Source organism: Garra rufa, chromosome 9 (genome assembly GCF_049309525.1).
Source record: "Garra rufa chromosome 9, GarRuf1.0, whole genome shotgun sequence".
Taxonomy (NCBI): Eukaryota; Metazoa; Chordata; class Actinopteri; order Cypriniformes; family Cyprinidae; genus Garra; species Garra rufa.
This window is the reverse complement of record NC_133369.1, coordinates 4,605,708-4,622,219: the sequence shown is the minus strand read 5'-3', so window position 1 is coordinate 4,622,219 and position 16,512 is coordinate 4,605,708. Positions and strand designations below refer to the sequence as shown.

Here is a 16,512-nt window from a genome sequence, read left to right as displayed (position 1 = left end):
GTTTATTACAGAAATGTATATATTTTGGATGATGCACTAAATACACACATATATAGATATTTTTTCCCAATGTGTAAAAACAAAAAGCATTTTGGAAATGTATATCGTTACCATAATGTACATAATTTGGGTTCTGTCACCCACCCCAACCTCATGTAATAACACAACTGAGGTGAAAAATATAATAATTTCTTCCTACTTTTCCTCCCGAGACTGTTTTCAGCAGGTTATTGTCACACATTTGTTATTTTCCCTGGATCCTCAGCATTTGTGATGCTTTGGCTTTCAAAAGTTTCAGTGTTTATTTGATGATCAAGGGCAGCCAGCAATAGATGTGCAGTACAAAGGCGCCGCGGCTCTCCGCCGTCGAACTCCAGCTCGCTTTTTTAATAACTTTGCGCCAGAAGCAAGTGCAATTACAAACGAGAGCATGTAAAAGTCAAGGGGATACAAATCATGTTTGAATTAATGTCCCACAGGTCTCAGGGAATCAAGCCCCGAAGCCTCCGTGAGGCGAAGCACCGAACGCAGCAAATGATGCATCTGTTTTAGGCCCAGTGAACAGTTAAAGGATGCTGAGGGTGTCTCGAGACGCTTTAGGAAGACATTTAACTTTGAAGGACAGAGCTAAAGAGAGCTTTGAGTTGTTGGACCAAGAGATGAAATGTAAGTGCTGTTGAATGAACGCCAGAGCTGCAACATGGTGTTAATGATCTGGAGAAAGTAGCTGCTACTGTGAAAACTGCCTTTTCATGCTGTTTCAATTCCACTGTTGTTGTAGTCTAGACACTTTACTACTTTCTTAATCTTGTTTTGTATTGCGACTTTCACCTTCAGTTTAGTTAGTCCTAATCTTTCATGAAGTCTTTGTTTGTATTATACCATAAAATTCTAAATTACTTTGTCACTATGCATTATGCACAAATTATCTTGTTGATAAATTATTTAGCATTTTGTTTTACATTTGTCTGTCCAATCAACAACAACAAAAAAATGCTGTTAAAAATTAGTTTGCAAATTAAAATATTAGTCAGAAATGTACACTTTTAAGTTTTTCAGTGAACCTGATGCTATAACAAATGGCAAATGCAAAAACTTATATTTAATATATATAAAATATTTATTTGAGAAAAACTTAAGTTATATATATTTTTTGGAGGGAAAATAATAATGAGATAGAATAATGAGTTGGAAAATGCCTTTTTAAACTGCAATATTAAAGCTGCATTGAAAATATATGTTTTTAATTGTTAAATTTAACTACATATTTCATAACTTGCGTATTAATTCAGCTACAAAAAAAAATACTTAAAATTATATTTTTTATTTATATATTTTTTATTTAACCAACTGGCTAATGGATAAATAAAGTCAACTGGCAAATGCTTTTAAAAAATGCAGTTTAAAGGCATTTTTTAAAATAGTGTATTATTTAGTGTTACATTTAATAACAGTTTTAAATGTTAATTAAATTAATACTTTTATATGTATATTACTATGTGTATTTATGTGGAAAAAATTTACAGTTTTTTTTTCACTAATGGTAAAATAGATTAAAAACAAATGCTTTTTTGAAAAAGCAATATAAAAGTTGCTTAAAATATTTTAACATTTTATTAAATTAATATGTTTATGTATATAACTGCGTATATTTATTTGGGGAAAAAAAACTGTCAAATTATTATTATTTTTCCACTAATTGCCTTAAAATGAGTTGGAAAATGCTTTTTAACTTACATATTAATTAAGCTACAAAAAAAATAATAACAATAATAAAAAAATTATATTGTTTTATTTATATATTGGTATTTAACCAAATGGCTAATGGATAAATAAATTCACTGGCAAATGCTTTTTAAAATACAATTTAAAGCCATTTAAAAAAAAAATTGTGTTTTATTTATTGTTACATTTAATTACAGCTTTAAATGTTAACTAAATTAATACTTTTATATGTATATAACTGTGTATTTATGTAGGGAAAAAAAAGTCAATTTTTTTTTTCACTAATGGTAAAATAGATTAAAAACAGTTGGCAAATGCTTTTTGAAAATGCTATATAAGAGTTGCTTAAAATATTTTAACACTTAAATAATTAAATTAATATATTTTTTATGTATATAGCTAACTGGCTAATGGATAAATCAAGTCACTTGGCAAATGATTTTTAAAAATGCAATTTATTCGCTTTGTATATATCAAAAATATATCAAAACTTTGCTAAGAACTTCATTTGGACAACTCTAAATGCGATTTTCTCAATATTTCGATTTTTGCACCCTCAGATAGAAAAGCCAATCCAATAGAAAGCTCATTTTTTCAGCTTTCAGATGATGAATAAATCTCGACTTAAACAAATTGGCCCTTATGACTGGTTTTGTGGTCCAGGGTCACATATTAAAAAAATAAATAAACAAAACTTCGACAATCCTTAATGAAACCCGCAAAAAGATCATTGAAAATAAATCAGCTTTGGTCTGTTTGTTTTATATGTCAATCAGACGGCCGTTCTCTGAGAGATGGCGACTTTGAACTGATTCTTTCACAGCTGTTTTCACACTGCCTCTGGTCTGTAGGGATTTAGATTGAGTTTTGACAGCTCCGAGATGATGAAACTCTGATGTTGTGTGGATCCTATAGCACAGCCATGATCGCCCCCACAGTTGTATCATGGTTAAATCTGCCTACCTAGAGCGATTTTTAAATTGTATTGTACATATCTGGTACATTTACACAGGAATAGTTACTTACCCTCATTTGTATGGTGATTATAGATCTTAGACTGCAAGTTAATGTGATTTTAACTTAATTTTCATTGAATTTCCCTGCCTGTAATATGTTAACCTAAGCTGGATCCCTCACTGCCCACAAATATTCTTTTATCCCAGTAAGCAAATCTGGTCCATCGCCTCATTTCTGCAGGGAACACCCTGGGAAAAGACCGATGTGGTTTGCACAACAGAGCGAAAATAGCATGGAGCACTTCATAATCAAGCGTATTTGTGCATGCGGCATGTGAGTGTTGACCCAGCTAGAGATATAAAACGCCAGGCTGGGGAGCAGAACCTGCCAGGTATTAAAATCCGAGGTGCCAATTGAGCTGTGAAGATAAGAATTGAAAAGGGAATAGGGAATAACCCCCTCTGTTTTATAACCTTCCCCATAATGTATTGGGACTTTACCGTGTGCATGCATCATCCGTTTGATGCAAAGTATTCCAGCCTATGTGTGTGTGTGTGTAAAGAGAAGAAACGGAAATGAGTAAAACGAGAAAAATAACTCTCAACACTTTAAGTTTAATGCTCGTTTCATTCAACTGTGCTGTTATTTGTCAGGACGTCTACAAGGTTGTTTCATACATCAAGAACAAAGCGCAACAGTAGAAGGAACCTTGGCTTTTCTGAGAGTAGGAGGAAAATGCGTCCTGCATCCTGAAGTGCATAGCAACTAAATGTGCTTTTAAGCCAGAGAATTTCAGAAATGTTCAGAATGCAATACTTGTGTGCCCATAACTGCAACCTGCACGGTGAACGTGTTGCATGCCGTTTTTTAAAAGATATGCAATGGAAAACACGGTATGCTGCTTTCCTGCTACATAACATCATTGAGTTGCATGTTTAATTTTAGCGAGTTTGTTCATCTTAGAAATAGATATTTAAATGTCTTCATTTTTGGCTGTCGGAACAAAAATTTTAAAAAGATGCTTCAGCACAGTTGAAACGGAAGGTCATGTTGGGTTTGTCATGTTGTAAGTGTACTCTGATAAAAAAAATAGCAATTTTTCAATTTATAAGAGCTGAGATATTATCTGTGATTCATTTTATTTCATTTAATGTAATGCAAAGTGCATCTCACGCCCAAAATCTCCATCAGCGTTCATCTTTGCTGGCTTTTTTACTCGATTGGCAAGCAGATATAAAAAAGCATTTGGCTAATGGAATTTAAAATTGTTTTGTTATTGTATCTAACCATATCTTTATATATAAATTAAATTAACATTTTTATTTTACATTTGCTTTACATTTTTCATTTAATTAATAAATGGATGATTTATTTAATTTTTTAAGTGCCTCTCAGAGGCTGTTTGCAATGCATACTAATATACTTCTAACTACTATATATAGTACATAGACTGTGCACAATATGCAAAACTTTTGTATGCATAGACATTTTATGCAATATATTCCACAGTGCTCTCAACTTTACAATAGTTGCCCAAAGATTAAAATTTTGCGAAAATGTGCTCACCCCCTCCATGTAGCATTGCATCACTTGCTCTGCAGTGAATGGGTGCCGTCAGAATGAGAGTCGAAACAGCTGATACAAACATCACAATAGTCTACAAATAATCCACACCACTCCAGTCCATCAATTAACATTCTGAGTAGTGAAAAGCTGCATATTTGTAAGAAACAAATCCATCATTTAAACTTCAAACTGTTGCCTCTGGCTAAAATATCCATAATTTATTATAGCACTTCCAGTGACAAGGTCCATCTCCTGTTGTCTCTCACATCAAAATCCACCCACATATTTGTTTGATCTGGGCAGATTTCTCTCTTGATTTAAATGAGATGACTTTTGCACAGGAAAAAGAAATATTATATTTATAGAGGACTCATACTTTAGCTGGAAGCAAATTTAAAGGTAAAAATGTTTTAATGATAAATTTGTTTATTACTTACATGCAGCTTTTTGCATCACACAATGTTAACTAATGGACTGGAGTGGTGTGGATTACTTGTGGATTATTGTGATGTTTTTATAGCTGTTTTGAGTCTCATTCTGACGGCACCCATGCAATGCAGAGCAAGTGATGCAATGCTACATTTCCCCAAATCTGATGAGGAAACAAACTCATCTACATCTCGGATGGCCTGAGAGTGAGCACAATTTTAGCAAATTTTCACTTTTGGCTGAACTACTCTACTTTAAACCTCCATTTCTAGTGAAGTGAACTGCACATGCAATACAAACCACCATTTTTAATGCTAACAGATTGGATACAGAAAATTCTGCACTGCCTACATACTGCATACCACAGAAATCAAACTAGCTCATATTTGCAAATGCATGCACCAAACAGATCTGGAGAAATGTAGCATTCCATCACTTGCTTACCAATGGCTGCTCACCGGCAGTGAATGGGTGCCGTCAGAATGAGAGTCCAAACAGCTGGTAAAAACATCACAATAATCCACAAATAATCCACACCACTCCAGTCCATCAATTAACATCCTGAGTAATGAAACACTGCATATTTGTAAAAAACAAATCCATCATTTAAACTTCAAACTGTTGCCTCTGGCTAAAATATCCATAATTTATAATAACACTTCTTCCATTGACAAAGTCCTCCTGTTGTCTCTCACATCAAAATCCACCCACATATTTGTTTGATCTGTGCAGATTTCTCTCTTGATTTAAATGAGATGGCTTTTGCACAGGAGAAAGCAATATTATAGTTATAGAGGACGCGATAGCTAGAAGCAAATTTGAAGGTAAAACTGTTTAATGAGACATTTGTTTATTACAAACATGCAGCTTTTTGCGTCACAAGATTTTAATTGGTGGACTGGAGTGGTGTGGATTATTGTGATGTTTTTATCAGCTGTTAGGAGTCTCATTCTGACGGCACCCATTCACTGCAGAGCAAGTGATGCATTGCTACATTTCTCCAAATCTGTTGAAGAAACAAACTCATCTACTCTTCTTGGATGCCCTGAGGGTGAATACATTTTCTGCAAATTTTCACTTTTGGCTGAACTACTCTTTTAAACCTCCAATTTCTAGTGACGAATGAACTGCAAATGCAAATATCACCCACAATTTTTAACGCTAATAGATTGAATACAGAAAACTGTGTGCACGGCCTACATACTGCATACCATAGAAATCATACTAGCTCATATTTGCAAATGCAAGCACCAAACAGATCTGGAGAAATGTAGCATTCCATCACTTGCTCACCAATGGATCCTCTGCAGTGAATGGGTGCCGTCAGAATGAGAGTCCAAACTGCTGATAAAAACATCACAATAATCCACAAATAATCCACTCCAGAGTAATCCACTGAGTAGTGAAAAGCTGCATATTTGTAAGAAACAAATCCGTCATTTAAACTTCAAACTGTTGCCTTTGGCTAAAATATCCATAATTTTTAATAACAATCACTTATTGTGATGTTTTTATCAGCTGTTTGGAGACTCATTCTGACGGCACCCATTCACTGCAGAGCAAGTGATGCATTGCTACATTTCTCCAAATCTGTTGAAGAAACAAACTCATCCACATATTGAATGGCCTGAAGGTGAATACATTTTCAGCAAATTTTCACTTTTGGCGGAACTACTCTTTTAAACCTCCATTTCTAGTGACGAATGAACTGCAAATACAATATCACCCACAATTTTTAAGGCTAATAGATTGGATACAGAAAATTGTGTGCATGGTCTACATACTGCAGAATTCATAGCAGCTCATTTTTGCACACGCATGCACCGAACAGATCTGGAGAAATGTAGCATTCCATCACTTGCTCACCAATGGATCCTCTGCAGTGAATGGGTGCCGTCAGAATGAGAGTCCAAACTGCTGATGAAAACATCACAATAATCCACACCACTCCAGTCCATCAATTAACATCCCGAGTAGTGAACTTATGCATATTTGTAAGAAACAAATCAATCAAACTGTTGCCTCTACAAATCTGTTGAAGAAACAAACTCATCTACATATTGGATGGCCTGAGGGTGAATACATTTTCTGCAAATTTTCACTTTTAGCTGAACTACTCTTTTAAAACTCCATTTCTAGTGAGAAATGAACTGCACATGCAATATCAACCACTGTTTTTGTAGATTGGATCCAGAAAAAAAATCGTGCATGGCCTAAATACTGCAGAAATCATACCAGCTCATATTTGCACACGCATGCACCAGACTAAAGCACTCGTCTTTAAAAAGAATGATTAATAATGAAAATAATTAAAGATGATTAAGCAATTACTCTGATTTAAATCAGTCCGTGCCCTTGTGTGCCGCAAGTGGAGAAAACTTAATTTAGCAATGTCACTGCTGGTCACTTCAGCGGATAATGCAAAGCAGCTTTATGCAATTTGTGTACGATACCATGACGCGCATGACAATGCAGCCCACGCTTCTTTTCATTACTCTGTGCAATTTGGGGCGCCTCCGCCGTGGCTCTGTCTCAAATTAAAAAAGCCAAGCGCTTGGCCATCACGTGCGCCATGTCTCCTTTTGTCTTCCTCCAGTTCCAATCACACTTAAACACCCAACACCTTCCGGGTGTATCTTAACTCTTGACTGCACTTGTGTCTCGTATATTAAACCTCGAAGGCAGGACGACCCAATATTGGCCAGCAGATATTAAGGACAGCGGCAGGGATTATGAAGACGGTGCCACGCTGGCATTTGGCAGCGTTGACGTGGCTAGCGACGGAGCCACGCCGAGAGAGTGCCGATAGCACGCTAATCTCTGTTTGCAGAGGAAATTGGAGCGTATTTTGCACACTCTGAATAGATAAGAACAAGAATGGCGTTTGAAAACTAAAAAGGAATTTGACGTTGTTGGTGCCACCTGCAAACAGGCCGAGCAAATTCACATTTCCTCTGATGTCCCGGTTTGTTCCTATCCCAGTGTGTAGTTTGATTTGTGCATATGAAAACGCACGTGTACGTGTTTGTACACAAGTGACAGCATTCGTGCACGAGTGTGTGTATGTGTGTGTGTGTGTGTGTGTGCGTTCCCATTGCAGTGGCGGTTCCTTCATTTCACGCTCTGCCGCTTCCGTGCGAATCCTCTTCCCCGGGCTCATTATCGGGTCTGTTCGACGAGTGCACGGCCAGGCGGCGCGCGGGGCAGAGCCCAATCATTATTCAAGCCCGCTGACGGTCAGCACTGACGGCTCCATGCTGTCGTTTTGCGGTCTTATTATTCTCTCCTTGCAAATAACTAAGCAAAACCACAAAAACAAATCCTCCCTGACCAGGATCAATGAGGTACTCAGTACCCGGCGTCGTGCCGCCCGGGGGACTCGGGGATGGAGTGGACCTTCTGTCGTTGGAATAACTGCTGTGTGCTCACCGTCTCTCCTCTCTCGTTTTCTTTGGCAGGGCCCACCGGTGCTCAGGCGGCCGAGTTCGGACACTTGCCCGACAACATTACCGTGCTGGAAGGAGAAAGCGTCGTTTTGAGGTGATTGCACATTGCACCTGCATCCTTATGTCATGTGGTTTAAAAACACAGTCTCGTCTTTCCTTGGAATGATGTGTTGATCTGCTAAGGGAGGGCCGATATGATCAAAAACTCACAAAATTAACTAATAAAACATATAATTGTGAGGTAAATTTTAAAATCACAATTACAAGTAATATCTCTCAGTTATAATGAATAAACTTACAATTGTGACCTGTATAAAGACACATTTTAAGATTTAAAAAATCACAATTATGAGATACAACAAGAAATATAGTGACAGTTGTGAGATATAAAGACACGTTGTGAGAAATTAAGTTGGAAGAGAAATAATATGGAAGTTGTGTGACAATTACATAATGTGAGGTATTATATCACAGTTATGAAAAATAAAGTGGCAATCGGGAGATATTAAGTCACAATTATGAGAAATAAAGTGGAAATTGTATAATACAAAGAAACATTGTGAAAAAGTAAGTCAAAATTATGAGAAATAAAGTGGAAATTGTGTGATATAAATGCATAATGAGAAATTAAGTCACAATTATGAGATATAAAGACACAATATGAGAAATTAAGCCACAACTATGAGAAATAAAAAGGAAATTGTGTAATACAAAGAAACATTGTGAGAAAGTAAGTCACAGTTCTGAGAAATAAAGACACAATGTGTTTGTGAAATTAAGCCACAATTATGAGAAATAAAGTGGAAATTGCATAATATTAAGACACCGTGTGAGATATTAAGTGCCAATTATGAGAAATAAAGTGGCAATCGTGAGATGAACAGACACATTGTGAGATATTTATGATCAATTGTGAGATATAAAGACACATTGTGAGAATTTAAGTCAAAATTATGAGAAATGAAGTGAAAATTGCGTAATATAAAGTGGCAATTATAAGATATAAAGACAAATTGTGAGAAATCAAGTCAATTATGAGAAATAAAATGGCAAAAAATGATATATAAAGACAAATTGTGAGAAATCAAGTCACAATTATGAGAAATAAAGTGTCAGTTGTGAGATGTAAAGACACATTGTGAGATATTTTGTCGCAATTAAGAGAAATAAAGTGGAAATTGTGTAATATAAAGACACATTGTGAGATATTTGTTCACAATTATGAGAAATAAAGTGTCAGTTGTGAAATATAAAGAAACATTGTGAGAAATCAAGTCAATTATGAGAAATAAAGTGTCAGTTGTGAAATATAAAGACACATTGTGAGATATTTGTTCACAATTATGAGAAATAAAGTGGCAATTATGAGACATAAAGACAATTTGTGATAAATCAAGTCACAATTATGAGAAATAAAGTGTCAGTTGTGAGATATAGACACGTTGTGAGATATTTAGTCACAATTATGAGAAACAAAATAGCAATTATGAGATATAAAGACAAATTGTGAGAAATCACGTCACAATTATGAGAAATAAAGTCCCAGTTGTGAGACATAAAGACACGTTGTGAGATATTTCGTCACAATTATGAGTAATAAGGTGGAAATTGTGTAATATAAAGACACATTGTGAGATGTAAGTCACAGTTATGAGAAATGAAGCGGCAATTGTAAGACATAAAGACACATTGTGGGAATGTAAATCACAATTATGAGAAATAAAGTGTTGGTTGAGAGATATAAAGACACATTGTGAGAAATTTAGTCATTGTGAGAAAAAAAAAGTGGTGTTTGTGAGATAAAGACATGTTAAATATTAAGCCATTTTGTGAGAAATTAAGTTGCAAAACATTAAAATATACTGTAATAGTTTGAATGTAATACCAAATTGACACTGTCAAGCTTGTCCTTGTGACTAACAGTCACCCGTTTATATTGTATTCTTCCCTGTCTTGACTTACTTTGGTCGTGTCCCTTTATTTTCACAGTAGGGGAGAGTGGGGTGAGTTGTGCCAGTTTTTACTCAAAGTGACTTTATAGTGAAGCCATGACAGTAATCCCTCCAGTTTAAGCATGTACATATATTTCAGGATGTGGTGCATCCCTGGGAATAATAACTTTGGATCTGAAATAAATTGATTCAGAATAATTGCGTTCAGAAAAAAAGTGGTCTCGTGGCACAACTTGCCCCCTGTGCGGGGTAAGTTGCGCCTTTGGGGAGAATACATCGGGGAAAATTGTGCCAGTGATTATTTAAGTAAAAAAAGAACATTTTAATGTCATGAACTGTAATTCTATATAAAATCAAGACAAATTCATTACAAAATGACTAATTTAGGGGTGAGCGGGGCACAACCTAACGCGGGGTTAATTGTATCACACGTGGTTCAAATATTTCCAGACATGTTAGCATAACCAAATTTACGGTATTTACTAGTTGCCATAGCAACACTATGCAGAGAAAAAAGAGCGCCAGAATTCAAAAGCATTTTGAAGATATCGCTGAATATTTATTTTACCATAGTAAAAGTACATTTCTGGCTGAAGTAAACTTTTCATTTCTGTTTTTAGTATTCATTTAAAGTTAGACAAAACTGCTATTATTTTAATCTCCAATTTGTTATTTATCAGTTTAGATAGTTTATTAATGCTTGACAAACCAGCGGAAGACGCTAACCTGTTTTAAACTCCAGTCGCGCAGATGGGGAACGTTGTAACACTGTGTTACAATATGCCCCGCTGTTATTAAACTATGCTATTCTATGACATAAGCGGTGCAATTTACACTATTTACTTCTAAGGATTTTGATAAGAAACAGGTGAATAAAGGCTGACAATCAATGTTTGATGTTCAGATGTTATTATTTCAAGAAATGTAAAGCATTTTGGCTGGTTTATGTGTGTGGTGTTCTATGAGAGCTGTGTGTGGAGGGACGGGAGTATTTTTCTGAATGTCTAAATGTGTTTCATTTATTTGTCCACATTGTTTTGAACTACTGTACAGCTGTGTGTTGCGATTCAGGGCCGTTCCAAGCATTGTTGTGATGTGTTCATTGTCAAACTCCAAAATTAGACCATTTTTATTTAAAAAAAAAACGTCATTACTTCATTTGAAAAAGTTAACACATGTATTTTACTGACAAAATATTTTAGTTTGTTGTGTATATTTTTTTCATTAGATCAGATAACATTTTAAGCTGTCATATGGTCGTGTTACAACGTGCCCCTCAGATGTTACAATGTACCCCATCTATGGGGCATGTTGTCACGTTTCACTTCGTTTCTTTTGAGGTAAATAACGAAAACCGTATTCACAGTAAATATGAAACAAAGCGATATATTTGTACTAGACAAGTGTGAAAATAATGTGGATAAAAATTGTACTCTGAACCCCAAGTGGATTTACATAAACCGCGAAATTCAAAAAGTGTTAAGTTGTGCCCCGCTCTCCCCTAAGGTTTATTTAGATATCGTTACCCTATTAAACTATTGGCATGTCATATTTTCTACTTTTTCGGAAAACACAAAAATACTCAAATACACAATATATGATATTTGTGAATAATTAGAACGCTGTCTGTCAACAAAACACTGTCTGTCAATCATGTAACATATAAGAAAAAATTAGTCATTTCTGAACATTTCTGAACATCCCATTGTGACTTAAGCCACTTAAAAAACTGACAAACAGCAGGTAAATCAAACACTGATGAGGCTCGCTCATTTCCTCACACAGATGATCCCCTGTGGGTATGTAGGTCTAGATCAGGGCTGCTCAACCCTGTTCCTGGAGATCTACCATCCTACAGAGTTCAGCTCAAACCCTAATCAAACACCTCTGAACCAGCTAATTCATCTCTTATAGGTAGCACTTGCTAATTACAGAGAGCTGTGTTGGAGCAGGGCTGGAACTAAAGTCTGCAGGTAGGTAGATCTCCAGGAACAGGGTTGGGCAGATCCGGACTATTACTTAACATCCCACTGGCACAACTTAACCCTGCTCTATTGGCACAAATCACCCCAGCCTGACAATTTTGAAAGACTAGCATGATCCAGCAGTTTAGAGCTAACATTATGCTAACTGTATAGACTCACTGTGTAGCCTACTAAAGCACTAAAACATGTGTGAAGTATTTTCAAACTTGTCTATAATTGTTCAGACGCAACAATCAAAAAACCTTGACCATATACATTTTACTTTGAAAGGCAAAAAACTGTTTTTGAGCTAAAATGTGACCCAGTCCACAAAACCAGCCATAAGGTAAAATTTTACAAAACTGAGATTTATACATCATATGAAAGCTCAATAAATAAGATTTCTATTGATGCATAGTTTGTTAGGATAGAACAATATTTGACCGAGATACATCTATTTGAAAATCAGAAATCTAAGGGTGCAAAAAAATCAAAATACTGAGAAAATCACCTTTAAAGTTGTCCAAATTAGGTTCTTAACAATGCATTTTACAAATCAAAAATTACATTTCGATATATTCACAGTAGGAATTTTACAAAAAATCTTCATGGAACATGATCTTTACTTAATTTCCTAATGATTTTTGGCATAAAAGAAAAATCAAAAATTTTGACCCATGCAATGTATTTTTGGCTATTGCTACAAACATACCCCAGCAACTTAAGACTGGTTTTGTGGTCCAGGGTCACAAATGTGCTTAGCTCTCATGCCATGTGTCTCTCCTCTTTGGCGGATAGGTAAATTGGATGGCTCTTCGAAAGTATGTGGTCACATGACCAATTTCTTCTATGGTTTTCTAGAAACAAGGGGTGGAACTACTTCCCCCCCGGCACAAATCACCCCACTCTCCCCTATTCTGTGAATATTCTGTGTTTTTCCATTAACTGTCACATTTAAATAATGTAAGGCAGTCCTGCTACTGATATCTACATACGGTCATCTACATACAGCTCCCAGCCCTACTGCTTTTATCATACTCAGTCGCTGGAGGGTGCATTTTTAACATTTTAATTTCACTCTCTCTAGTTTTGTTGTTAGTCAGTTTCCAGGCAGAAATGACTTGGTTTCAGTCTATCAGCCAGCAATTGAACTCCTGAACCTGCTGTCAGGGGTTCATATTCTCAAAAGCACCATATTATTATTCCACACAACTGCACCGGGAATGGGAATTGATGTGATATCACAGTTTGATACGCCGAAAGTCAAAGCTGACATGAATGTGAGTGATATTTAAGCCTTAAATGTGTCACGATTTCTCCATTTAAAGAGCCGAGCAGAGCAGTGACATCTAGAGGTCAACTGTGGTTACTTCATATCACCCGACCAATGGGGTTACAGTATATGCGTCTAATTCAATAGAATGTGAAATGCAGGTTTCAGTAATTATATGGCAACCTTATATATATATATATTTTTTTTTTTTTATTTATTTATTTTTTTTGCTGTCTTCAGTGTTGCTTCTTCTCAAACTAAACGGTGGCAATACTTGCTGCAAAATAATTGACCAAGCTCACAATTGCATGTTTGCATTATTTACAAATGCCAGCAGGCGAAAGATAAGATTATGAGCACTGACCCGAATGTGTTGTGACAGACTTCAACTAACTGCATCTCCAGTCTGGGAAGAGTTTTTCATTTCGAATGCTGTCAGTCATCTAGATTACTGGTTTGTTGCAACATTACTTTTGAACCTCAATCAAGAAGCTTTTGCACTTCTCGGGATGAAAATACTTCAATGCACGCCTCACTGTTCAATAAACAATCCTGTGATTTGGTGCAATTGATGCTCTCATAAACTCTCATCGAAGCAGAGCATCCAGACGGGACCCATGACGTGTTTAGAGCATCTTGTCCGGTGATCATTGATCTTTGCACTACTGAAATCAATGTATTATAGACCCCAGTGAAGTCAACAAATAGACATATTCATCTGAGAGAGAACAGATTAAGTTACTGAATCAAGCCTCTGTGTATACATTTGGAAATAGAACATTTTAAAAATCTAAAGAAACTTTTTCCACTATAAAGAGCCTTTTCTGCATTTAAAAGGTTCCATGGATGTTAAAAGTTCTTCATCCTAGACTATTTAACCCTTTGTTGTATGCATTATAAAAAAAATGCTTGAATTAGTTTTAGTGCATGTGAAAAATGAAGTATATACACAAAAAATTAAAGTATTGAAATGTACCTATAATATTTAACCCTTTGTTGCATGCATTATGAAAATGTTTTGAAAACCATTTTGAAGAACATTTTTAACAAATCTAAAGAACCTTTTTCCACTATAAAGAACCTTTTCTGCATATTTAACCTTTTGTTGCATGGTTTATGAAAATGTTTTACAAAATGTTTGATTCAATTTAATATAAAAATGACAGTTTAAGGAGCTGTGCAATAGTTCTGTGTGATATTTTATAAACTTTTTCACATAAATATCAAAATATACCTAGAAATTAACCCTCTGTTGCATGCATTATAAAACATGTTTAAATTAGCTTTCTGTGCATGTGATAAATTAAGTATATACCAAAAACTATTTAAATAATAATAATAATCTGGATGAATGGATCATTTGAATAAGCAGTGTGATAGTGCTGTGTGATATTTTACATTTTTTCTCTAAATTATTGAAATATTTAACCTTTTGTTGTTTGGATTATGAAAATGTTTTACAAAATGTTTAATTCAGTTTTGATTAAATTTAAAAAAGGACAGCTTAAGGAGCTGTGCAACAGTGCTGTGTTATATTTTATATACCTTTTCACATAAATATCAAAATATACCTAGAAATTAACCCTCTGTTGCATGCATAATAAAAATGTTTGAATTAGTTTCTATGCATGTGAAAAATGAATTATATACAAAAAATGTGTGATATTTTAATTTTTCTTCACTAAATTATTGAAATGTACCTAGACTATTTAACCCATTGTTGCATGTATTATGAAAAACAATAGTTTAAAAAAATTTGATTTGGTTTTCATGCTTAAAAAAGAAAAGTTATTTAAGGCGCAGTGCAGTAGTGCTGTGTGGTATTTTATACACTTTTTCCACATAAATATCGAATCAAATATACCTAGAAATTAACCCTCTGTTGCATGCATTATGAATTTTTTTGATAGCTATGCAAGTTAAGCAAATGCCAAGATATAATTAATATGTGCATGCATTAAGTAAATACCAGAAAATAATTAAGCCTAGAATACCTAGAAATTAACCCTATGTTGCATGCATTATGAAAAAAAATTGAATTCAATTTCCATGCATAACAAAAAAATAATAATAATAGATAAATGGATCATTTGAATAAGTATGATAGTGCTGTTTGATATTTAACACTTTTTTTCACAAAATTATTAAAATTAAATTGGAATATTTAACCCTTTGTTGCATGCATTATGAAAACAATAGTTTAAAAAAAGTTTGATATTATTTTTCACACTTAAGATATTTTTAATATATATATATATATATTTCATGAGCAGTGGAGTAGTGCTGTGTGATATTTTTGTGATATTTTCACTTTTTCACATATATATTGAATGAAATATACCCAGAAGTTAACCCTCTCTTAGATGCATTGTGGAAAAAAAATGTTTTAAAAATGCTTGATTCATTTTCTATGCAAAAGAAAATTAATACTGAAACATGCTTAAAATGGATAATTGAGAAAGCACTGTGATAGTGCTGTGATGTTTACATTTTTTTCGCTATATTATTAAAATGTAACTTAATATTTAACCCTTTGTTGCCTGCATTATGAAAACACTAGTTTTACAAATGTTTGATTTAATTTTCATGCTTTAAAAAAGGTTATACATGGGATTTGGGAGGACTTTAGATGTAAATACAGAGAAATAAGTAATATAAAAAGTCCATAAATATTGTATAAAATATACCTAGAAATTAATCCTCTATTGCATGCATTATGATTTTTTCTTTATTTTATTTTATGTATTTTTGAAAAATGCTTGATTCAGTTTCCATGCATTAGAAAAGTCAAGTAAATATCAAAAATAATTCATATGGATACATGGATCATTTGAGTAAGTGATAGTGCTGTATTATATGTTAAACTTTATAATTAAAAAAAAAAACTAGAATGATATTTAACCCTCTGTTGCATGCATTATAAAAAATAAGTTTTTCAGTTTTCATGCATCAGAAAAGTTATATTTATAAAGTAAATATTTAGGCTTAAAAGTAAATGCCTAAAGAAATGAATATGAATAAATGGATGATGTGAAAAAGTAAATATAAATACATTTTTAATAATAAATAAATAAATAAAACAACATACAGTAACTGCAATATTCTCTGTAGCAGCTGCATCTATATCTGTTCCCCTCCCACACAGTGTTGCTTCAAGGCAGCAAATATATTTCAACAGTTCTTCATGACAAATAATTTAT

The 16,512-nt window shown here is 34.2% G+C and overlaps 1 protein-coding gene across 1 annotated transcript in view; it reads left to right on the top strand.

Moving 5' to 3' along the window:
• LOC141342499 (igLON family member 5-like) overlaps positions 1-16,512 on the top strand; it is a 233,104-nt gene that overhangs the window by 186,627 nt on the left and 29,965 nt on the right. The window contains exon 2 of the mRNA XM_073846958.1: positions 8,136-8,217. Within this exon, the coding sequence (XP_073703059.1) occupies positions 8,136-8,217 (82 nt within the window). The remainder of the gene's footprint in view (positions 1-8,135; positions 8,218-16,512) is intronic.